We start from the raw sequence: 26,560 nt of genomic DNA, 5'->3' as shown, positions 1-26,560 counted from the left end.
CAAAATTCAACGATAAGCGGGCGCCAAAAGATTGACCTGCTCATGAGCACTTAAGGAAAAATAATAAAAAAAATATACCTAAATTTTTTTTTTAGTTACAAAATAAATTTTAAAATTCTTTGAAAATTTACACCTTGTATGATATTTTGAACTACCGCAGCTACAATTTCTTAAATATGCTTAAGATTTTTTTTGTATCGGAACCTAAGTAGTACTACTATTCACCACAACTCTTAAAAACACCACAATGCCCGCAGTTTTTACACAAAAAAATATCAAAATATTTTTTTTCCCTCAAATTTTTAAAGATTTTTACTTTCAGTCTACTTTGACTCATGGTCTTGCAAAAAAAAGTATGAACACCGCTATGGCAAGTTATTTTCAAAGTTGACGCAACTAATCAAGATTTCAAAATAGTATAATACCCTAGGATAACTAGTCACAAAAAAAAATATGCGTACCATTTGTAAACAAGAACCAAATTTCTTAATTGTTCTTGTTGTTAGTAATAAATTTTACTATGTTCCAAAAATGTGTTTGTTATTTTAATTACACAACATTAAAGTAAATGTTCGAATTGTTTTCCACCGGCATTAATACAGGCACGACATCGCCTTAAAAACGACCGTTTTATTTTTCGCGCATATCATTGATATGTGCCGCAGCCTGAGTGATTTTTTGCCGAAGCTCGTCCAATGTCGTAATCGGTTTTGCGTAGATCCTGTCTTTGAGACAACCCCAATAAAAGAAATCCAGGGGGTTTAGGTCGGGTGATCGGGGTGGCCATAGGATAGAACCAAGTCGCCCGATCCAACGCCCCGGATACTCGTGGTCTAGGTATTGTCTCACAGGACGAGCGTAGTGAGCTGGGCAACCATCATTTTGATACCACATATTTTGAAGGTCGCTTAGGGGGACGTCTTCTAGTAATTCTTGCAAATCATTTTGTAAAAAGTTCAAATAACTGTCCCCATCTAAGTTTCCTTGTAATTCAAAAGGCCCAATCACTTTTCCATTTAAAATGCCCGTCCATAAGTTGACCTTAAATTGATATTGGGATTTGTCTTCTCTCATCAGGTGCGGATTCTCATTGCTCCAGCTGTGTAGGTTGTGAAGATTTAAATAGCCATCTTTCTTGCAGGTTGTTTCATCCGACCATAGTACTTTATCCAAGAACTGAGGATCTTCCCGATGCTTTTGAAGCATCACTCGGCAAAATGCGATCCGCAGTGGATAGTCCCGTGATAGTAACGTTTGTACACGTCTGTAATGATATGGGTGTAGCCGATGACGTTTTAGTATTCGATGTGCTGAACTTTTTGGGATTCCCGTAGCTGCTTCTATGGCACGCACTGAGGTAGTTGAATCAATGTTTATTTCATTGAGAACTTCTTCATCGCATTCCGATCTAGGTCTTCCAGCGTTTCTTCTAGCTGACGGCAAACGACCCTCCGAAAACGCTTGATGCACATTCATAAATACCCGATAATCTGGATATCTTTGAGCGTTTGGGTACCTTTCTCGATACAATCTGCTAGCAGCGTTAGCATTGCACCGACATTCTCCATAAATGAGATGCATGTTAGCGTATTCCATCGGCGTGTATGGTTGCGGCATGATAACGCTAAACAGTCCAAAATACACCAAAAGTCCAATTCACAAAACACAGGCACAGTCCAAAATAATGCCAGGTCAGTTCAGTTTGCAGATCACTTAAGTCCAGTCCAAAATGCAAAGCCAAAAGTCGTTAGTACGAGAGCCACGTCAATTGAATACGGAAAGTTGCGCAGTAAACAAAGGAGCAGAGCGTACTGACTTGCTGGGAACAGGATTTTCTTTACCTGCATCATTGTCATTCAACAAAGAACATCTGTCTATCCCTCTCTAACGTATACTTATCGCTATCTTTCTCTCTCTCTCTCTCTCTTATTTTTAAATGTTATCGTTCGTTCCATTAAAATTCTAGGAAATTGCAACGTATGACTCACATCATTTTGTGCATAAAGTAAAAGTGATTTCTAGGAGCAAAAACATTTTAGAAATTTAGTTCTTGTTTACAAATGGTACGCATATTTTTTTTTGTGACTAGTTATCCTAGGGTATTATACTATTTTGAAATCTTGATTAGTTGCGTCAACTTTGAAAATAACTTGCCATAGCGGTGTTCATACTTTTTTTTGCAAGACCATGAGTCAAAGTAGACTGAAAGTAAAAATCTTTAAAAATTTGAGGGAAAAAAAATATTTTGATATTTTTTTGTGTAAAAACTGCGGGCATTGTGGTGTTTTTAAGAGTTGTGGTGAATAGTAGTACTACTTAGGTTCCGATACAAAAAAAATCTTAAGCATATTTAAGAAATTGTAGCTGCGGTAGTTCAAAATATCATACAAGGTGTAAATTTTCAAAGAATTTTAAAATTTATTTTGTAACTAAAAAAAAAATTTAGGTATATTTTTTTTATTATTTTTCCTTAAGTGCTCATGAGCAGGTCAATCTTTTGGCGCCCGCTTATCGTTGAATTTTGGGACACGTTGTATACATAAATATACAACGTGTCCCAAAATTCAACGATAGAAATTTTTTTTTTAGTTACAAAATAAATTTTAAAATTCTTTGAAAATTTACACCTTGTATGATATTTTGAACTACCGCAGCTACAATTTCTTAAATATGCTTAAGATTTTTTTTGTATCGGAACCTAAGTAGTACTACTATTCACCACAACTCTTAAAAACACCACAATGCCCGCAGTTTTTACACAAAAAAATATCAAAATATTTTTTTTCCCTCAAATTTTTAAAGATTTTTACTTTCAGTCTACTTTGACTCATGGTCTTGCAAAAAAAAGTATGAACACCGCTATGGCAAGTTATTTTCAAAGTTGACGCAACTAATCAAGATTTCAAAATAGTATAATACCCTAGGATAACTAGTCACAAAAAAAAATATGCGTACCATTTGTAAACAAAGGTTGTGAAGATTTAAATAGCCATCTTTCTTGCAGGTTGTTTCATCCGACCATAGTACTTTATCCAAGAACTGAGGATCTTCCCGATGCTTTTGAAGCATCACTCGGCAAAATGCGATCCGCAGTGGATAGTCCCGTGATAGTAACGTTTGTACACGTCTGTAATGATATGGGTGTAGCCGATGACGTTTTAGTATTCGATGTGCTGAACTTTTTGGGATTCCCGTAGCTGCTTCTATGGCACGCACTGAGGTAGTTGAATCAATGTTTATTTCATTGAGAACTTCTTCATCGCATTCCGATCTAGGTCTTCCAGCGTTTCTTCTAGCTGACGGCAAACGACCCTCCGAAAACGCTTGATGCACATTCATAAATACCCGATAATCTGGATATCTTTGAGCGTTTGGGTACCTTTCTCGATACAATCTGCTAGCAGCGTTAGCATTGCACCGACATTCTCCATAAATGAGATGCATGTTAGCGTATTCCATCGGCGTGTATGGTTGCGGCATGATAACGCTAAACAGTCCAAAATACACCAAAAGTCCAATTCACAAAACACAGGCACAGTCCAAAATAATGCCAGGTCAGTTCAGTTTGCAGATCACTTAAGTCCAGTCCAAAATGCAAAGCCAAAAGTCGTTAGTACGAGAGCCACGTCAATTGAATACGGAAAGTTGCGCAGTAAACAAAGGAGCAGAGCGTACTGACTTGCTGGGAACAGGATTTTCTTTACCTGCATCATTGTCATTCAACAAAGAACATCTGTCTATCCCTCTCTAACGTATACTTATCGCTATCTTTCTCTCTCTCTCTCTCTCTTATTTTTAAATGTTATCGTTCGTTCCATTAAAATTCTAGGAAATTGCAACGTATGACTCACATCATTTTGTGCATAAAGTAAAAGTGATTTCTAGGAGCAAAAACATTTTAGAAATTTAGTTCTTGTTTACAAATGGTACGCATATTTTTTTTTTGCGACTAGTTATCTTAGGGTATTATACTATTTTGAAATCTTGATTAGTTGCGTCAACTTTGAAAATAACTTGCCATAGCGGTGTTCATACTTTTTTTTGCAAGACCATGAGTCAAAGTAGACTGAAAGTAAAAATCTTTATAAATTTGAGGGAAAAAAAATATTTTGATTTTTTTTTGTGTAAAAACTGCGGGCATTGTGGTGTTTTTAAGAGTTGTGGTGAATAGTAGTACTACTTAGGTATCCGATACAAAAAAAATCTTAAGCATATTTAAGAAATTGTAGCCGTGGTAGTTCAAAATATCATACAAGGTGTAAATTTTCAAAGAATTTTAAAATTTATTTTGTAACTAAAAAAAAATTTAGGTATATTTTTTTTATTATTTTTCCTTAAGTGCTCATGAGCAGGTCAATCTTTTGGCGCCCGCTTATCGTTGAATTTTGGGACACGTTGTATACATTATCTGGAAGTAACTTATGCTATGTTTTATACCCATATTACCACAGGAACAACAACTACGCGGATGAGATCGCGACGTTCTGCTAACTATTAAATATACAATTTTTACTCCCATAGCTTAATTAGTGTTAAATTTGTTTGTTTTATGAATGCGAAATCATATACATGGTAACAAAACTGTGAAACTTTTTTTGTTTTTAAAATTGTTTGTAAAATATAAATAAGTAGTAAAAAATGCCCGAACTTTTTACCACAGCATGCCACAAATATTAATATGAATATTCATAGCGAATTTTATTTTAAAATACTTAGATACGTGTATTGTTGTATTAGGTAAGTCCTAATACAACAATACACGTAACACGTAAGGTAAGTAAATTAACAATTATTGTACAAAGAAACTTTAAAACTTACATGAACAAACTTATTTGTTTAATATTTAAACTATTTTATCAGCTCATAATAGCAGGTTTATAGATCCATTGTTAACTTTCACCGTTTTTTCAACAACGAATATTATAAAACCACAATCAATTAGGTATCGGATTTTTAATCCAATTTACGATTTTACGGGTAATGCTATCTTTACAAATCAAAACAAAATATTAGTAATGATTTGACATTGACAAATGTCACTGTCAGATAGCATGCCGCCCGTAATATGTCAATGTCAAAAGCATAGAATAACAAGACAGAAGAAGAGTTTTTGTAGCGCAGACAATGACAAACTCGTGAAGTACAACGACAAAGTACTAAACTACTTAAGGCTACGGCCCATCGTTCGCACTATGTTCGAGTACAGCTGTTCACAAGTGAGTGGTGGTTTGCAAGATGAACAACCTACAAAGCAATAAAGTAAATGACGGCCTTAGTGGCGCAGTGGTATGTGCGGTGGATTTACAAGATGGAGGTTCTGGGTTCGAACCCCGGCTGGGCCGATTGAGGTTTTCTTAATATTGGTCCCATGTCGGCCGTGGCTAGTACCATACCGACAAAAACGTATCGCTAACCGTTTTAGCGTTCCGGTACGATGCCGTGTAGAAACCGAAAGTGGTGTGGATTTTCATCTTCCTCCTATCAAGTTAGCCCACTTTTATATTAAATTGCATCATCATTTAACATTTAACACTATTAAGTATATTCTGTGTTCATACACTACACACAACTATAAATTTGACTCGCAATACACTCGACTAAACTATTTACTAACCTACTCGACTAAAATGATTTTTAGCAGCTAAATTTTACGTTACTCGACTAAACTGCTAAAGTAGTCCAAACAAGCCTTCATAGCCACCAAAGGGTAAATTAATTTATCGGTCACATTTTTAGGTTGCGCGAACTGCATTCATAATTTCAAATCGAATGGATTATTAAGCGGTTTAAGCGTTGCGTCGTTGATGTACATAATATAAAATGGCAAGTAAAGCGGATTTTTTAAGACCTTTGTCGTGAATGATGTCACGAAAATTAATAGTAATATCGAGGAAGCCCAGAGGAGCTCAGAGGATAGCACTCAGAATGACCGACAAAGTCAACAGGGTTGCCAAGTCTGAAGTCTGAGATTCGAAGGTAAGTTTCCGAACGTATTCTAGATTAGTAACTTGTCAAAGGTACTTGATTAAAGGTAAGTTTCTAAACGCATCGTCGGAAGTGTACAACAGTTTGAACTATAACATTAACTGTTGCGGTTGGATTCCTCACTTTGTCGGTGATCCGGAGTGCAGCAGGTAGCAGCTTGAACTCCAATCATAATGTGAGTCCCTAGTTTATAGATTGATTCTCATAATTTTTCACAAGTGATATTTCCTATAACTACTCCCTTAATATTCTTTAAATATATGAAAGGTTTAAATGTGTATCAAGTTAATCATAATACTTCCAGAGATTTATGTGATTTTAAGGGATTGAATTTATCTAATTATAATACACGCGTTGGGGGGGTAACCAAGGGTCCCTTAAACATATACAATCAGTTCAAAGGGACCCACAATAGAGAAATGGGCCTAGCCAGGTTGGCCGTGCACACTAAGAAAAGATACCGATGAGTGAAATTGTCCCGCCCCCAAGTCTTTATATTAGGGTAGAATAGAATGTAGTATGCCATGTTGGGCTTCTTTGTTGGTTCTTCTACCGAGATTGGCGGCCGTTGTCTCCGGTAGAAGTGGACCCACGAACGCCGTCGCGGACGGCTGGGATCCATGCAGATCCCTACTTACGACGTTCTCTCATTGAGCAGAAACGCTGAATGGGAGAACGGGCCCCGCATCCGCTGCATAAACAGCAAATGGGTCGGTAAGTTAGAAAGGTTGTATCGCAGGCCACATTATCTCTTCTAGATATAAAGGGATTAAGAACCACGGCAACCTAGTCCCCCAAATAAGTCCACACAGTTACTCTCCACCAAGGAAGAGAGTCGTGGCAGTTCCGTGAGACCACAGTTCTTTCCGTACAGAGGAAAGCAAAGGCAGAACTCATAAGTCCACAGTCGTTCTTAATCCCACTGCCTTAAAGGCCACAGACATTGACAGACAAGGAAGTAGGAGCGCTCCGTTCAACGATTCCCCAAATTGGTCATGTAGGAAACTATAGGATCTAACCCCTGTAACAAAGTATAAATTCATGAATCATATGTAGATAACACGTTACGGTCAGGACAACCTATATCTAGGGCTTCAACACTACCTTAGTTGCCTAGAGTAACTCGAAGGTCAGTGTTACAGCCGGCAGACACAGTACCGAGTTGCTGTGTTTGCCCGGATTTATTTCACTTTCCAGAAACCAGCTGCGGTGATAGAACCTCAGATTAGGAGAGCAGTTTCATGCGGAGCAGATCATAGTTCCTCGACACACCTACATGCTGGGCAATCTACTAAAATATGTGAGTTCTCAAACTTGTAGATCTATCAATTCTTTTTTATTTAATTGACGCTGGCCCTATAGCTCTCAGGCTTATACTATATGGGGTTAAACAATCAGGGCAAAGCGCCACATGGTGGAGATGCTGGGATACAGATAATAACTATTCTATGAACACCAGTAACTAATTACTTACTATTGAAGTAAAAGAGAGATAAGGTTTGACAAAGTTGACAATGTTTGTGAACTCATAGATTTTAGATAGCAAGTTATACACTAATAAAGTGGAAAGAATCAATAAATTTATATTTATGAATATATCACAGTACACAGTGGCAGACATAGGGTTGTGAACTAGAATATGCAATGTATGATTCATTTAGAACAGAAAATTTCCTTTGCCAATCAAACTTAAGGTTGTTGGTACGGGGTACATTCAAGAAGTGTGAGGCATCATAATAAGCTGACAGTATAGATATGGTTTAGTGTAAGACTTAAGAAATATATTAAAAAAGAAAAAAAAAAAAAACAAAACAATAATAATAATAAAATAAAAATATATATATAAAGTGAGAAAGGGATGATATAGGCATTAGTGAGTAAATCATTTATTTTAGGAAGACAATATTGGTATGAAAGCTGAGAAAAGATTCATAGACAGTGTAGGATTCAGTATCCATATATCATGTCTTGAGTAGGAATAGGATATTATACAATATTAATAATTATTATTATGCAATATGTTATTTAATATTAAACTGGACCGTGTGGCTCAAGTGTTTATGGGGTTCAAGATTATGTCTCAAACCGTGAAGTTTAATTATAATTTATTTGTTTATTAGTGAACATTTACAAATATTAAGGAATAATGAGAAATAATGTATATAAATTAACCTACATTTATCACAATCTAAATTATTTGTTATTAAATCACATGCAAGTATATAAATTTCTAATTTGATCTATAGTTCATCATTCATCATTAACAGCCCATATTCAGTTCACGGTTGAGCACGAGTCTCTTCTCAAAATGAGAGGTCAGTGGAGAAAATCAGGTCTTAGCCCGCCACTCTGACCCAATATGGGCTGGTGGGTTTCGAGCGCGTAAAGTAGGGGAAAACTAATTGTGCATGTGTGTGTGTGATAAATATGTAGCCTATTATTCGGATCATAAAGTATCATTGAGTGTGCAGGATTTTTCAACCTTTTGAGGAGCGTGATATTAAAATTCGTAACACAATTAAATTGCACATAAAAGAAGGATAGAGGTGCAGGCTCGAGATCGGATTCGAACCTGCACCCCCCGAGTCAACGACAGAGATTATATTTACGGAGTTTTATCGATCTATGGTTTTTTTTTTCGAGTTTGACACCGACAAGTCATCATGACATATCATATCACGCCCATAGATTTATTTGACAACTGACACTGACAGATACAAACTATTTACATTGTAAATTTCATCAAGTGACTTTAAAGGATAATTGAAAGTGATAATTATAAGGGAAAATAAGTAATAACAACACGTATAATTAATAAAGTGATGACAGTCGCGGTCTATTACCGATGTAAGATACAAGGGAAGTTCTTCAAAACTTAGTTTGATCTTGCATCCGAAAGATTCGTAGTGACAACTAAACGGTTTAAAGAGTGTTTATCAGTGTTTATTTACGACTTGTGATTTCAATGGTAGGTATGTCATATATATATATATATATATATATATATATAGCAGATAATTTCATCATTTAGTAACCATTTCATGTCAGCCGGTGACAATTGCAAAAGTAACTAGTGACATTATCTCAGTAGAAGAGAGTTGTATTTAAATTTATTTTATTAATCTAATGTAAGGTTACACTGAACACATCTAGTAGGAATCCGAACATTGTTTAATAAGATTTTTTTTTTGAGACCATGGGGCGAGCCGAGCTACACGTGATAGTTTACTATTTATGTAGGTAGAGTCTAGGTGAATTTATTTCAATATTAGTTACTTATTTGTCTATAAATTATTTATATTTTCTGTTTGGAGATTTATTGGTATACCAACACCAATGTCGTACTATAAAGAGAGTAAGTGATTGGGTATTTGTTTGAACAGAATATATACACAATCAGACCGGAAGTTGACAAGTAATGGAGGGGTTATTGACGATACTACACCAAAGGAAGGAAAAACTACGTACTTTAATTGAGAATGCGTCCACTCTCATGGTAACATTTGAGCATACTACTACTGAGAATCTAGCAGCGGTAATCCAAGAAGCGGAGATTATTGCGTCAAGATTACAAACGTTACTTACAAGACTAACAGCTGAGTTGATAGAATACTTCAGACTGAGTACCGAACAAGCAACCGATGATATCTCAGAAATTTCCACCGTACAATTAGAGGCAGAAGATGTGTTGTGCGAGCTTAACGTGAGGATTAAAGGAAAGATTAAGGAAAAGGAACAAACTACAAACATAAATAAAGAAGCTAATCCTAACGCAAGATTACCCAAATTATCATTACCTGAATTTGATGGTGATATCCTCAACTGGGCTACTTTTTGGGATCAATTTAGCTCAAATATAGATCAAAGAAACATACCAGAGGTAGATAAACTACTATATCTGAAAGCGTCCCTAAAGAATGAAGCGAGTAAGTTGGTAGAGGGTTTAGAAACGACTCACAGAAATTATAATATAGCTTTAGCAACTCTGAAAAACAGGTATGGGAAGGAGAATCATGTCATTGATGCACACTACGCTGCGTTGTACCGTATAAAGGCTTCGAACGATGTGAATATTACTAGAATACGGGAAACATTCAACAATATAGAAAGGCATCTAAGAGTGCTCCATTCACTAGGCGAAGACATAGATCACAATCATTTACGGTTCCTGTTAATGGAAAAATTTCCTAAAGAGATAATCTATGAAATGAAGATGAAACTAGCCAACGACTCCATCAGTGAAATAAGAAATTGTTTAGAGAAAATAATTTCGGCCAAAGAAGATGCTCTCAGGATATCCAACAACACTTCAGAAGAAAGCTACACCACCCAAACGCTAGTAGCAAATCAGTTTCAAAGCAGAGAGAGAACTTACAATTACAGAGATAGGAATGAGGTTAGAGATAATCAAGGCGATAGTAATAGACGGGTATACGAAATGAATAGGAACAACTATAATAATAATAGAATGAGATATAAACGGAAACTCGAATCCTCTGAGAAGGAGAGAAATGGAAAGAAACCACGGTCACCCTGTGTCTTCTGCAAAGGAGCTCATTTTAATGATCAATGTACGGCTTATCCGACTGCAGAGGATCGACAGAGGAGATTAAAAGGTAGATGTTATTTATGTCTCATGGAAGGACATACCAGACAGGAGTGTAAAAAGAAAGGATATTGTGTGCACTGTCGGACCGAGGATCTTCATAATCGTGCTCTCTGTCATAAGGAATTTCCCTCGAGAATGAAGAGGTTGAATGAGTCATCACAAAACAACGCGGATAACACAAATGTTATGTCACAGATAAACTCGACCGGCACAGTTTTTCTCCAAACAGCCATAGTCTTTCTCAAGACGGGAGGAACCAGCAGTAGAGACATAAAGTGCCGTGTACTCTTAGATTCAGGGAGTCAACGATCATATGTGAGAAAATCTGTTATAGATAAACTAAAATTACCAATTGAAGAGACCAATAGACTTTCGGTTTTCACCTTTGGACAGAAAACACCACAAGAAATAAACAGTCCTTTAGTAAGATTAGAACTTCAAACGAGAACTAATAAAGTGTTAACTATTTATACAAATGTCATACCATATATAACACAAAATATTCCTTGTCCTAACATAGAATTAGGTCAAAGAAGAGATCAGTTTATTCTAGCAGACGATGGGTCATTATCGACACGTGTAGATATTTTAATAGGAAACAACTATTATTTTAATATTATTAACAAAGACAAAGAAGAAATAAAACCAAATTTATTTTTGGTAGATTCCCACCTAGGATGGATAGTATCAGGAGAAGAGGACTCCAGTCCACGAGACGAGCTATCGGCAGTTACTTATCTTCAAGCCTGTGTCGATACTAGACTACACCGACCAGATCCACCTTTGGACAAAGGAGATATGAACGCGTTGTGGGATTTAGAATCCCTTGGGATTACTGATTCACCTAGAACTAGCAGCGAAGAAGAAGCAATTAAGAATTTCAATGAGAATATGGAAGTTATAGATAAAAGATATACAGTTTCGTGGCCATGGATAGAGTATCCACCGTTATTACCCAAGAATTACGGATTAGCAGTAGGGCGTCTAACCTCATTATTAAAACGTTTAGATTTAGAGAGCTTAAGAGAATATGACAATATTTTGAAAGAACAGACCAATAAAGGTATAATAGAAATATTATCACACCCGACTCGTAAAGAATGTCATCCAATACATTATTTACCACATCATTGTATTCAACAAAAAGGGAAACCTATAAGGATTGTCTATGATGCATCAGCAAAGATAAAAGATAACAAAAGTTTGAATGAGTGTTTATATAGAGGACCCCTTATGTTAGAAGACTTAACCGGGTTATTGATACGGTTTAGGGTACACACAGTTGCTTTGTCAGCAGACGTAGAGAAGGCTTTTTTACAAGTTGCATTGCACAAAAAGGACAGAGATGTGACTAGATTCCTCTGGCTTAAGGACTTGACGAAACCTGTCACAGAAGATAATATAATTTGTATGAGATTTTGCAGAGTACCATTTGGCATAATAAGTAGCCCATTTTTGCTAAACGCGACGATAAGATATCATTTATCTAGAAGCACAGATACAGAAATTCAAGATATGGCTAAAAACATATATGTTGATAACCTAGTCACTGGAACGTCATCAACGTCGAAAGCTTTAAATTTGTACAAGAATTTAAAAGTAACATTTGAACAAATGTCCATGAATCTGAGAGACTGGAGCTCGAATTCTAAAGAATTTATGTCAAGTATTCACGATAAATTTACAGGGAAACAAATCAAGATATTAGGTTTAAATTGGGATTTAGAAAGAGACTCACTGCAATTGAAGTTTGACGTTAACACTTCAGCTGACAACAAAAGAGAAGTACTTAAAGTGATCGCTTCTATTTACGACCCCTGCGGTTACGCTGCGCCATACAGTTTATCTGCTAAACTATTTTTTCAAGAACTTTGGAAAACTAAAACTAAATGGGATACTAAGTTTACAAGTCAGATGGCAGAAGAATGGTTAAGAGTTCAGAAGCAACTAGAGGTAATAAGCAAGATTTCAATTCCCAGATGCTACATAGCAAGCCCTAAAGACCACAATTATCAATTGCACTGTTTTACAGACGCTTCCCTTAAAGCCTATGCTGCAGTGGTATATATAGTAAACGGGAAAGAGAAAAATTATGTAATGGGTAAATCCCGACTGGTACCTATAAAGGATCAAGATCATCTGAAGATACCGCGGTTAGAGCTATTAGGAGTACTGATTGGAAGCCGACTTGTTAAATTCATTCTTAAGAATCTTCCTATAAAAATAACACAACAGTTCCTTTGGACTGATAGTCAAATTGTCATAGAATGGTATAAATCATCTAAACTTTTAACACCGTTTGTGTCAAGAAGAATTCAAGAAATCAAAAGTAACAAGGAATTAATTATAAAACATGTACCATCAGAATTAAATCCAGCAGATATAGCAACAAAATCATCGGACATATTAGAGAACAAAAGGAGATGGTTAGAAGGCCCAGAATTTTTAACACAAGTACCACAAGTATGGCCGCAGTTAGCACCTACGGTCACTTCTCTTTCGCTCGGGGAGGATCTTCCGAATGAGACAATGGAAGAAGATATTGGAACAACAGAAGCGGGTTCTATGAGATGTAATGAGGAGACAGAAATAAATGATACAGATGAGAAGGAACAAAGTAAATTAGGAGAAATAAGAAAGATACAAAATTTACATTTTAAAAATGAGATTCAAGGGAAAGAAACTAATTTAAGCCGGAACTTGGGTTTATTTCTTGATATTGATGGAATACTAAGATGCAGAGGAAGAATGAAGAATACCAATTGGTCTTTTGACAAAAGATATCCTATTCTACTACCACAAGATTCGGATTTAACAAATACATTAATTACAAAGACTCATAATGAGAATTACCATGTAGGTGCTAATCACACATTGAGTATAATTAGAGAGTCATACTGGATTCCACAGGGTAAACGTCAGGTTCAGAAAATATTAAGGAAATGCCCTATATGTATTAAACACGGTGGAGGACCTTATAAGTTACCACCAACACCAGCTTTACCATCTGAAAGGGTTAATTACAGTTCACCATTCACTTTCACTGGTTTAGACTATCTTGGACCAGTTGTAGTTAAGAACGGTATGAGTACAGAGAAAAGATGGATTTGTCTTTTTACGTGTTTGGCAATACGAGCTATACATTTGGAAGTAGTACAAGACCTTACAGCAGAAGAAGGCCTTAGAGCTTTAAGAAGAATGATAGCTTCCAGAGGTTTACCAAAGGTTATTACATCTGACAATGCCGTACAATTTAAACTAATTTCAGAAATTTTAACACAACCATATTGTATAGAGAACAAAATACAATGGAGATTTATACCAGCTCTTACACCATGGTTCGGCGGATTTTATGAACGTTTGGTGGGAATTGTGAAACATTGCTTGAAGCGTTCATTACAAAAACATCTTCTGAAGGATAACGAATTTAACACCATAGTAAGGGAGATTGAAGCTGTAGTAAATACACGGCCCCTCACCTGCGTAGATAGTGAAATAGAACACATATTGAAACCGTCAGATTTCCTAACATCAGGTAACTGTATATCAATAGAAGCTACAGAGACAGATTCTTCAATACCAGGTACCTCAAGGAAACAGGATCTTATACAATGTTGGAAAAGAGCACTTAAGATTCGAGAAGAATTTAAAGAAATGTTTTCAAATCGTTATCTTTTAAGCCTACGAGAAAGATACCAACATTCTCATAAGGAACCAAGGATTACCTCGAAGCTTGACCCTCGAGTAGGGCAAATAGTTCAAATAAAAGGGGATTCCAAGAACAGAGAAAGCTGGAAGGTGGGAAAGATAATAAACCTCATCAAAGGGAAAGATGATCTTTCTAGAGTAGCTCAGGTTAAAGTAGGGGAAACCGTTTATACCCGATCTATTTCTCACTTATATCCACTGGAGTTAGATGAAGAACAAACATATATTACATTAGAAGAACCAACATCTGATAATAATATTACGGTTTCTCCAGAAAAGAGTTTCCAAGTTTCATTCGAAAGAGATACCATTGAAGATGTAACAGAAACCATCCAAGAAGTAGAAAGTAACTCATCTGAAAGTATTGATAAGGTCATCCTACAAAATGAGGAATTACCTACACAGGCTCAACAAATAGAAGAGTCCGCTATAGAAAGCATACCTACTAACCAGTCTGCAAATATTAGACCTAAGCGAGATGCTGCTGCTAGGGCCCTTCAAAGGATCAGAGAGTGGACGCAAAATTTAGTTACTTCGTTTTTGGCGGGGAGTGTCGTGAATGATGTCACGAAAATTAATAGTAATATCGAGGAAGCCCAGAGGAGCTCAGAGGATAGCACTCAGAATGACCGACAAAGTCAACAGGGTTGCCAAGTCTGAAGTCTGAGATTCGAAGGTAAGTTTCCGAACGTATTCTAGATTAGTAACTTGTCAAAGGTACTTGATTAAAGGTAAGTTTCTAAACGCATCGTCGGAAGTGTACAACAGTTTGAACTATAACATTAACTGTTGCGGTTGGATTCCTCACTTTGTCGGTGATCCGGAGTGCAGCAGGTAGCAGCTTGAACTCCAATCATAATGTGAGTCCCTAGTTTATAGATTGATTCTCATAATTTTTCACAAGTGATATTTCCTATAACTACTCCCTTAATATTCTTTAAATATATGAAAGGTTTAAATGTGTATCAAGTTAATCATAATACTTCCAGAGATTTATGTGATTTTAAGGGATTGAATTTATCTAATTATAATACACGCGTTGGGGGGGTAACCAAGGGTCCCTTAAACATATACAATCAGTTCAAAGGGACCCACAATAGAGAAATGGGCCTAGCCAGGTTGGCCGTGCACACTAAGAAAAGATACCGATGAGTGAAATTGTCCCGCCCCCAAGTCTTTATATTAGGGTAGAATAGAATGTAGTATGCCATGTTGGGCTTCTTTGTTGGTTCTTCTACCGAGATTGGCGGCCGTTGTCTCCGGTAGAAGTGGACCCACGAACGCCGTCGCGGACGGCTGGGATCCATGCAGATCCCTACTTACGACGTTCTCTCATTGAGCAGAAACGCTGAATGGGAGAACGGGCCCCGCATCCGCTGCATAAACAGCAAATGGGTCGGTAAGTTAGAAAGGTTGTATCGCAGGCCACATTATCTCTTCTAGATATAAAGGGATTAAGAACCACGGCAACCTAGTCCCCCAAATAAGTCCACACAGTTACTCTCCACCAAGGAAGAGAGTCGTGGCAGTTCCGTGAGACCACAGTTCTTTCCGTACAGAGGAAAGCAAAGGCAGAACTCATAAGTCCACAGTCGTTCTTAATCCCACTGCCTTAAAGGCCACAGACATTGACAGACAAGGAAGTAGGAGCGCTCCGTTCAACGATTCCCCAAATTGGTCATGTAGGAAACTATAGGATCTAACCCCTGTAACAAAGTATAAATTCATGAATCATATGTAGATAACACGTTACGGTCAGGACAACCTATATCTAGGGCTTCAACACTACCTTAGTTGCCTAGAGTAACTCGAAGGTCAGTGTTACAGCCGGCAGACACAGTACCGAGTTGCTGTGTTTGCCCGGATTTATTTCACTTTCCAGAAACCAGCTGCGGTGATAGAACCTCAGATTAGGAGAGCAGTTTCATGCGGAGCAGATCATAGTTCCTCGACACACCTACATGCTGGGCAATCTACTAAAATATGTGAGTTCTCAAACTTGTAGATCTATCAATTCTTTTTTATTTAATTGACGCTGGCCCTATAGCTCTCAGGCTTATACTATATGGGGTTAAACAATCAGGGCAAAGCGCCACAACCTTTAGGGGAAAAAATCTAATTACCCACGAGACCGTTGAAATATGGGTACTTTTACCGACTCGTAAATCTATGCACGAGACCTACTAATTTGTATTCGGGATTGCACACTGGAACGTTTGACCGTATTTTTTTTGTAGTTTATTTCCATTTACTTGACGTGTGGTTGACATTTACTTCTTAGTCTATGACACTGACAGATGACCACAGTCTTGAAGTTTTTTGTCAGTTGTCAGCTTGTCAATTGTCATTGTCATTGTTCAAGGAAATAGAAATAAATGAAGTCAACATTTAAATTAAATTCAAGTTGATATTTTTGCTAAGTATTTGATATTCACATGGTGTACAAGGATAATAAAATATAATTTGTAATGTGAATTATTTCATTACACTAAGTACAGCAGATTATCCGATATTATTATGACTAAAAAAAAGTAAACATTGTGAAGAATTTTAGTCATATGATTTGTTGCTATTAATGTATAAAGATGTGGGATAATATAATAGAATATTTAAAAGATCCCCTGCTAGTGGTCAAAGTGCAGAATTTTTTCGGTGTAATATACAAAAAGGCGAGCCAGAATGAAGAGACTAAAATTATATATTCGGATAGACACGACCGGGAAGATTACGACATCAAACAGCACAAGAGGATCCCTAGCGACAGTTCCGGTACTTCGCAATCTTCCTACGAGACGGACAGCTCAGCGGAGAGCCCGGAGGAGGTGGTGTGCCTGATCAGCAACAGGTTCTGGTACTATCTGTTCGTGCTGGGAACTGCATTGGGCGACGAGATATTTTACGCGACGTTCATACCGTTCTGGTTCTGGAACATCGACGGCGCAGTCGGTAGGAGGGTTGTGCTTGTGTGGACTGTTGTCATGTATATAGGTGAGATTCATATTTATTGAACCACACATGCAATTAAACTAAAACCTCCTCTTTCATACATATGGAAATACCTTGTAATAAAACAGAGGCCAGAATCGAACCCAGGATGTGGTCTATCCCAAGGTCAGGTCAGTTTAAGATTATATGTTTTCTAAATTGCCTCAGGATCACTGATGTGCCCTTTAGAGATCTAAAAATGCACTGCTGAACCCTTAGGACTCATATATATTTATATATAAAGTCAAAGTTGAAGTCGAAACTCATTTATTTAAATTAGGCTTAGTTATGTTGTATTAGTGAAGAAATTTGCCATTTTCTACAATGTGTGTTATGTATAAATCCTTACACTAGATAAAATCCATTGACATCAATGCTCAGTATTTTATATTTTGGCTGGTAAGTAGACTTGATACCCATCCTGAAATAACTAGAAAATTTACTTTCATTGTGATGATACAGAAGAGAGAGAATTTTTTCTGTTGTCTCAAAATATGTTGTTGTTGTATATCATAAGCTTATTGGTGATAACTTTTGGTTAGGATTAGTTTTTTTTATTTCATATAAATTTCTATTACTCGAAGGTGACCGACTGACTGACATAGTGATCTAATTTAATCCTCCCAATGCTGATTGAGTGTCCAAGCAACAGGTGGTCAGGGTTCCAGAGTGAGGTACCTCCTCACAATACAGCATGTATTTATGGAGGTACCTCACTCTGGTAGTCACACTACCTCAGTCCTCACGTCTCGAGAATTACTGCCTTCTGTATCAGTCCCAGTAGAGCAATGCACTGCAATTTTCATTTATAATAATAATTATAGGCATAAGGTAACCATGTTAGTTGTCTATGCTGAGCCAGCCATTTCTGTGCTGACCAGTCATAAGCCTATTGTGCCGCTGTCCTATTCTTACTATTCATTGGATACCACTTATCAGGGTGCTCCACAAACATTGTTATTCAGCATGATTATGCAATATTTGATTTATATACTGTTACTCACCAACTTGAGTAGTCTACTGATAAACTACTGGTTATTTTAATGACTCAAATATTGTCTTTTATAATAAACTGTCTCTTACATTCAATATATTTCTTTTGGCATTTGTTTTCAGTTAGTAAGTAGATATAGTCTATTTTCAGAAGGTTTGGCCTTGGTTCTTGTAGTAGGTAATGTGGGTACAGGCAGCCAAATTTATATGGTTAACAGAAGAAGCTTCTGAAAAGTATGTTTATAAAAAACAGTTTTTTGATAAATAGGTATCAACTGTAACAACACACAAAAGGTAAAAACACACTGTATTCTAAATATTTTAAGAATGCATTTTTGGTGTGGTAATGTTACACGCAATTGTGTTTGTAAGTATTTGTTAGTCCACATAACATACATATTCTACAAAATAACAAAGTTAATCCCAGATCCCCTGCAACACAACCGGACAAACGTCAGGTGGGACGAGAGTAACACTAAGTGTTAGGTCATTTTAGGAGGTTAAGAGTTTGTAGGAAGCAGAGTTGTGCGTGTAAAAACTTCACTATTATGCTGAAACTGGGATCCTATCCTCTTGAGAGATCAGAACGAAGGTTATAAATAACGGAAATACCCTTTCCAATTTCACATGAAAGAAATCTGGTTAGATTTAAAGTTATTTGCTTAATTTAAGTCAAGTTATTATTATTTACTTATGATTTTTTTATTATTTAATGAACTGTATTGTGGTTGTGTTGCGTTTATGGATCGTGTCTATTAATTTGTGTGTTGAAACAATATCCTTTATCGTGTCTGTCTGTCTGTTCAAGATTATGAGAAACTCGAAAAGTAAAATTTCACCAACAGATACAGAAAGTTTCAGTACCTACATGTAAAAGTAGCAACTTTCTGAAAATTGAATGCGGGACTTTTTGTAACTTTGGGGGGGGGGGGGGGGGGAGTGAAGTTTAGTCGCCTACCAAAATTACATAAATTTAATAACTCACGCGCGCGCCTCTCCCGCTCTTGCACCTCATGTGTTCTGTAGAGAGAAAAGAGAGAAAGAGAGAACGAAATCACGCGCGATACGCTTGCAGCGCGCAACGCGAATAGATGCAGCGCTATTGTTCGGGCGCGCGTGTGGATGTTGACGTGTGTGTCGTGTGGTACAAAATGCGGGACATGCGGGACACATTCAACGTTTTACGGGACTATTTTACTAATTATTTCAATGCGGCATTACATCTAGCATAACGGGACGGTCCCACAGAATACGGGATTTCCGTCCAAAAAGCCAGTAAAGACTATGTTAGGAGTGGGTATGACAAGTCTAGGGGATTGAACCGAAACTCTCTGTGATGAGTCCAGCCCCAACCACTGAGCCACCATACCATTGAGCTATTGAAGCTTCATTTGTCAAACTTTAATGTGAATTGTTTGAAATAAAAGTCATGCAATATTATGGTGGGATATTTCTCTTTTACAGATTTACATAAAAGTCCGCGATGGTATAGGTAATGGTAATTTAGGTGAAGGTAGAGGAGTCGAAGAGGAGATTTTTACAGTTACTCGAGCGCGGCAAAGAAATATAAGGAAAGTCCCTTATGTTTATCTTGCACGTTGTCGAGTATCTCCACCACAATGAGCCCTTAGATCCTTAATATGGTGGGTACGTTTAGGGCAAAAAAAAAAACTAACTTCAGAAATACTCATCCAGCACGTCAGATAAGAATATAGTAGATTAGTTAATTACTAAAAGGTGTGCATTTCGAAAATCTAACGATTTGAGCGTAATGTAATGGAATGGGATGGTCCCAATGTTACAAAATAAATCCCTAACACTCTAGTTCTCGAGTTACGAGCGCGATTAATTTTTTACTTATTATGAAGGAAATAATCTCTTAATTAATCGCTAAAATTTTGTGGCTAAAAGCGAAAAACAAAACCATTTTTTCTTCCTATCATTTAATCTAGATACCAAATGTAATCGGTCTCCATGACGCTTTAGTAACTACAAATTTAGCATCACATCCCTACTAGAATGTCTATTTTTTAAAGATCCAAGCAAACCTCCAAAGACTGTTCTTTATAGTTAAAAGAGTCTGAGATATCCACGTGGTCGAAGTGAGAAGTCGCAGGCAACAGCTAGGTATAAATAAAATGAACCTTATTAGTAACTAGCGATTAATTAATTATATGGTGACTTCAACAAGTCACGGGGAGATCAAGGCTTAAATAATTATTGTAATTGCCAAGGAAATATTTAACTCCTCACCTTTTAATATAATTACGTAACGAAAGTTATTACAGGTACAAGAATGGTAAATGGCAATTCTATTCTTAATCTACATATTAAATATATGTAATTATGTAATTTGATTAAAGTTGCAAAGATTTTTGCACATTGATGCGATTTTCATTCATTATTTATAGTTACATAAATACAACCGGCCAAGTGCGTGTCGGACCACGAGCAGTGTAGGGTTTCGTACTCGTAGATTAAATTACTAAAAACCTCTTTATATAGTATTAGTGCAGATATACTATTCTTTTGAATTGACGTAGAAAACTCCCGGACGGGCGGAGGATGGACGGAGCCGCGGGCGTCCGCTATTGGGAATGTATTTTAAAAGTTTCTTTCGAACTATTCTCGGCTTATTCGGCAAATAGGCATAGAGCCAATTCCGGCGGTTGACCTACAAAGAAGTTTAGTAGTAATAAGGACGCAGCCTATTGTGCGGATCATCTAGCTGGTGGCGAAAACGTTCACTTTTTATTCCATTACAAGTTGATCAATGCCCTAATTTTCAATTGGACCAAGTCAGCGTCAAATATACCAAATGCTGTACGTAGATTATTCGTGGGCATGTTCTATGTCCAATAATTTTGGTGCTAAGATGCATGAAAAGACGACAAATATTAAAATATATCTAGAAAGTCTGCGTCCCAAAACCGTAGAGTTAGCAGTCTTTAGAAGAAGCTTATGTCCAGCTGTGGACGTCCATGGGCTGATGATGATGATGATGTTGAAGATAAAGATAATTTTGCATTCATCTAGTATTGGTTTCTTTCCAGGGCAGGGCTTCAAAGATATAATCCGTTGGCCGCGGCCCGGCTTTCCGGTACAAAAGCTCCAGCAAAAATGGGCCATCGAGTACGGCATGCCGTCCACGCACGCCATGGTGGGCGTGTCCATCCCCTTCTCCGTGCTGCTGTACACCATGGACCGCTACCAGTACCCCGCGCACTGGGGCGCGCTGCTGGCCGTGGCGTGGTGCGCGCTCATCTGCCTCAGCAGGGTCTACCTCGGCATGCACAGTGTGCTGGTGAGAACTGCCTTGTGTCTCCGTGCTGCTGTACACCACGGACCGCTACCAGTACTGAACTCTTGTGGGTGGTTTTAATTTGGGAGTACAAGTATGTGATATCCATACATCACGCTCGCACCAACCGAGACCGGTTTTGAACGTATTTGTTTGTAACAAGTATTTTTTTAAACAGTGTTGTAAAAATAAATAAATAAAATGTGTACATCAATCACGATTGCAGGACATAGCAGCCGGCCTGCTGCTATCCTCGCTCCTGCTGGTGGTGCTGATACCGGCGGTGGACCGGCTGGACAGCTTCCTGCTGACCTCGCAGCTGTCGCCGCTGCTGGTGCTCGCCAGCTCCGTGCTCGTCATAGTGTACCACCCGCAGTCTGACAAGTGGACTCCTACCAGGTGACTAGCTCCTGCTGGTGGCGCTGATACCGGCGGTGGACCGGCTGGCGATGATGATGTCTTTAAAAAAATATTGTGGCAGTTTAAATGCTATGCATTAATTATTAATCGTTGTATCTCTCTTGTGATGTGCATAAAGTAATTTTGTCTCCTTGCAACACAAATAAGCTTGAAGCTTTATTTTTAATGCGTTTCTTAATAATACAGTTGATTGAAACTTGAAAGGCGTAGGCGTAAGTATGAAGTTCCAAGTAACAGGCCAAAGTTCCAAGTTCAATGAGCAACCGTAGAGAGCAGCGCCATTGTTGAAATGTCGTTCCTAATATAGGCAAACTGTCAGTTGTTGAGATAAACACATATTTAGTGATGTCACTACAACCTTCATGGTATCGTTACAGGGGCGACACCACCATGATAGTGAGCGTGTGCGCCGGCATCCTCACCGGCGCGTGGACCAACTACCAGCTCGGCAACATGGTCGCCAGCAGCGCCGACCCGCCCTACGAGATCATCTGGCCCTCCGTCGAGATGTTCGGCACCTCGCTGCTGAGGACCATCCTGGGCTTCTGCGGCGTGCTGGCCACCAGGGCGATCGCCAAGTCGGTGTCGTACGCCTTCGTGTGCGCACTGCTCGGCCGCGACAAGAACGAGCTGCGGAACTCCGCAAACAGCCTCGACAACAAGAACAAGATCATCGTGGAGTGCAGCTACAAGTACTTCACGTACGGACTCATCGGCTTCAACACCACGTACGTGTTCCCCAATGTGTTCGAGCTGCTGCTCATCAACAGGCCCACCTACTACACCGAGATATAAGCTGTGTGCCGGTTTCTGTGCCATTTGCGTATTTCCAAAAATTTTGTTTGATGTAAAATGATGATGCAATGTCTAGGATCGTGTCGCAATTTGGAAGAAGAAATTGTTACTTTACTGTACACTCTTGAATAGTTTAGTACGCGTCATCGTACCGGAACGCTAAAATTCTTGGGGTTTCGTCTTTTATCTTGGTGTTTGTCAGGTGTGAATCTTGGTGAACCAACGGGTTTACCATAATTTTAGAAAGAAACCTTGAATATTTAATTTAATAAATAAACTGTCTATGCATGGCAAATACCATATATTGGTATATGATTTTACTACTAATAATGTTGGTAAAAATTAAGTTTTCAGAGTTACGAATATCCTATTACTTACACATGTGCTTGGAAATTTGCAAATGTACAGAGTTTATGTAACCGTTACCTCATTGTATATTACTCACTAAATAGTCATTATTTTTATAAATAAATATCATTTGCCAGTAACACACACACGTTTACCAGGGATATTTGTTTATTACTAATTGTCTTGTCTTGTTGCTATTTGAAATACAAAACGGCAAAACAGGCAGATAATTTTCTATGGGTCTCTGGAAAGAATATTTACTCTAAGCAAATCACATTTTGTATTATTCAGTAAAAATCTATACATTTAATTAAATAAAATTAATCATTCACTTATAGAATAGCTTTCTCTGACAAATTGGTCTATCTAATCTATCTACAAGCAATTTCTTAACTAAATGTTAAGAAATTGCTTGTAGATAGATGATTCAACTTTTACCTGAAGTATTTTTATCATAAAACTAAAAATATCCTTATGCTAAAAAAATAAATCTATCCTATGAATTCATGAAAATAGACATTGAACTTATGGGATAATTTTTTTTGATGGATAGTTACACTAAGTCTAACTTAACATTTGTGAAACTTTTTAATTTCTTGAGTATTTGCATATTAAAGCTAAATTGATTGGTTATAAAGTCGTTGTATAAATGTTAAAAAATGGTGTAGCCTGTCATATAGAGCACAAGCCTTTAGCTGTAATAAATACACAAGTGCCTTATATCTGTATTGTTTGAGAAAGGAGATGGTCCATTTCATGTCCACTCTTGTACCCCGTATCATTAAAATTTTAAAAATACAAGGATTTTATTGAAATCTAATTATGTGAATAAATCTAACTAAATAAAAAGAAATAAATAAAATTAAAATCCTAGTATTTGAGTTATATCTACAGCAACTATGGCATGACAATTGACAGCAAACGTGAAAACGACTACTGCGTGAAAAACGTCATCAATCCGCCATTATTATCCCTATCAGTGTTGTATTTTTTGGAAGAGAATTAATATTATTTCGAAAGAATTAAAGTAAATTTGTATATTTGTATAATCAAAAATAGTTTGAAAAAATATTTTCTTTTATTTCCGCTAGGGTACAATGACTGGACCTGGGCTCCATGAATTTTTGCACCATCTCCTTCGCTGTTAATAATTTTAAAAAAATGTTAAGTAATTTAAACATTCCAATAGTTGTACGAGATCAAAATATTTATAATATTGATAAAATAATAATTAATTGTTGTACATTTTCATTGTGTCCTTCAACACAGTCTTATGTAAGTGTAATCTGATTGGAAGAGAGTGGTAGTAAGTGTCACAAGTATCATACAAATCGGATTTTAAAAAACATTTTAAAAACGGATTTTAAAAAACTTTTTATTTTTTGTTTAAAGACTATACTTCCAATTGGTCCCATTTAATTTTCACGAAAATTGGTTCAGTCATTTTGTGTTAAAATCAAAATAACTGAAATAAGTAAACAAAATTGTCCATATTGTGGCGTTTACGATCACTATGCTAATACACACTAAAAACAGAAAAAATATATCTTTTTAACAAAAAAATTGAACCGAATTAAAAAAAAGAAAGAAAAGATGCTTTACTCTAAAAAGCGAAAAATAACGTCGTACTTATGTCCTTGCTATTGATCGGTTTTAAATTTTAAAAAAAAATCAGTAGCCTATTTGACATAGCACTGCTTTTAAACCAATCAATAGAAAGGTCACGTCGTACGACGTTATTTTTCGCTTAACAAGTGTTGGGGGAATCAGACTTTTTTATCTTACTTTTAAGGGTCAACAGGGCTGTGTATATTTATCTATACAGAATACACTTTATTGAACAAAATTGGCGGCTAAATTTAATGATCAAAAACTAGTTCTATGTAGCCTACTCTACTCCTACTAAAACTGCCGTCACAATTTCATTAGTGAAGAATAAAGTGTTTTTATACAATCTATTGGTATTTTTTTTGTAATTATAAAGCCTAGTACACATTGTACACAGTTCCGCAATCCTTATGTAGACTGTTTTAAGACTTATAGATTTATGATGAAGAATGAGTACGGAACCCCCGGTCGGCGAGTTAAATTCGCTACTGTCTCTTTTTTAATATGCGCACTACGATAGGTAAGTAGTTGATAACTGCTTGGGTCATTACTAATCATTTCGGAATTCCCAGCATGTGGGCAACGACCACACAATCTATAGTTATATCTATCAGTAATGAACCTTTTACCACTCTTGCTGAGAATTCGTTGTTGAGATATCGAAAATTACACTATTACGTTTTTATTAATCGATAGGTACCTACTAATATTATAAAAAAGTAAAGTATGTGAGGTTAGAGAGATAGAGTTTGATCTATGGATCAACCTACTGAACCGATTATTCTAAATTTACCAATATGTTATTTTATTTAGAAGTTTCACAGATATTTTATATCCGAATCTCCGCGGGGACGGAAAATATGCAGGTAAAACCGCGTTGCGTCTGCTAGTTATAATATAATTTTGGATTATTTTGTTATTAGGTAAATAATTTTACACTTTTTGTCTTGTGTAGCTATATATGTTCTATTTTGTGATGTGATTTTGCTTTTTTTTCCTTTACAAGTTCCTTAATAAGTTAGCTCGCTTCCATCTTAGATTGCATCATCACTTATCATCAGGTGAGATTTTAGTCAAGGGCTAAAAACATTACATACATTTGTTCATTTCCCTTCATAAGGTATATAGGTATTTCGTTTAGTCGCATGTTAAACTCAGGCTGTTACTTTTCTTAAAGAAAGAAAACCATATTTTAAAGACTGACACAGGACTCGAACCCTTGTACTCGTAGACACGTAGCCAACCATCCAACGAGGCAGTTTATTTCTGTCAATCAAATCAAGAATATTAGGTAGCAGGTAGGTAAAAGCGCTTGGAGGCCATTGGATCAGCTTCCACCTTCACACAGGAAATAAAACTATAAGAAATTGTAATTGTTATCAATTGTAAATTATAATACTGTATGACTTTTTCAAAAGAGCAACTGTTGAGTTTCTTGCCGGTATCTTCTCAGCAGAACCTGCCTTCCGAACCGGTGGTAGAATCTTTACAAATAGTCAACTGACGTGTCAAAAGTGCTTGTAAACTGAGCCTACTTGAAATAAATGAATTTTGATTTTGATTTTGTATACCACCGAACCGGTGGTAGAATCTTTACAAATAGTCAACTGATGTGTCAAAAGTGCTTGTAAACTGAGCCTACTTGAAATAAATATTTTTTGATTTTCATTTTGTATTCCATACTTACGACACTTAACTTTAACGTTCCTTGAACCGTCGACAGTAGGTATAGGCTTGCCACGAACTTATATGTACCAATGCATGAAGGTAGTGAGTAGGTAAGAGTAAACATTTGGAATGAAATTTAG

At 36.9% G+C, this 26,560-nt stretch overlaps 3 protein-coding genes across 9 annotated transcripts in view; 2 read left to right on the top strand and 1 right to left on the bottom strand.

Annotated features, from left to right (window-relative positions):
* The window catches only part of LOC112043653 (lysosomal-trafficking regulator), a 61,568-nt gene extending 56,551 nt beyond the window's left edge, over positions 1–5,017 (bottom strand). For all 3 annotated transcript variants that reach the window (XM_052883573.1, XM_052883575.1, XM_052883576.1), the window contains exon 1: positions 4,819–5,017. The gene's annotated coding sequence lies outside the window, so the exon portion shown is untranslated. The remainder of the gene's footprint in view (positions 1–4,818) is intronic.
* Positions 5,018–5,832: 815 nt separating this feature from the next.
* LOC128198389 (uncharacterized) lies at positions 5,833–14,978 on the top strand. 5 transcript variants are annotated; one of them, XM_052883643.1, is made up of 3 exons: positions 5,833–5,976; positions 7,183–7,285; positions 9,369–14,978. In XM_052883643.1, exon 3 carries the CDS (start codon positions 9,404–9,406, stop codon positions 14,960–14,962), a length of 5,559 nt encoding a protein of 1,852 aa, XP_052739603.1. In that variant the 5' UTR covers positions 5,833–5,976; positions 7,183–7,285; positions 9,369–9,403; the 3' UTR covers positions 14,963–14,978. The 5 variants fall into 5 exon arrangements, with proteins under 5 accessions (XP_052739603.1, XP_052739601.1, XP_052739600.1 ...); XM_052883641.1 differs by having other exon boundaries at positions 5,848–5,976; positions 7,141–7,285; XM_052883640.1 differs by lacking the exon at positions 5,833–5,976 and adding an exon at positions 6,003–6,160.
* Positions 14,979–16,322: 1,344 nt separating this feature from the next.
* On the top strand, positions 16,323–25,100 carry LOC112043669 (sphingosine-1-phosphate phosphatase 2). Its single transcript, XM_024079182.2, has 4 exons — positions 16,323–17,290; positions 21,334–21,584; positions 21,808–21,980; positions 22,379–25,100. Exons 1-4 carry the CDS (start codon positions 16,888–16,890, stop codon positions 22,794–22,796), a joined length of 1,245 nt encoding a protein of 414 aa, XP_023934950.2. The 5' UTR covers positions 16,323–16,887; the 3' UTR covers positions 22,797–25,100.
* Positions 25,101–26,560: the final 1,460 nt, after the last annotated feature.

The sequence above is a fragment of the Bicyclus anynana genome, chromosome 9, assembly GCF_947172395.1.
Source record: "Bicyclus anynana chromosome 9, ilBicAnyn1.1, whole genome shotgun sequence".
NCBI classification, from domain to species: Eukaryota; Metazoa; Arthropoda; class Insecta; order Lepidoptera; family Nymphalidae; genus Bicyclus; species Bicyclus anynana.
This window is presented reverse-complemented; position numbering and strand designations above follow the sequence as displayed.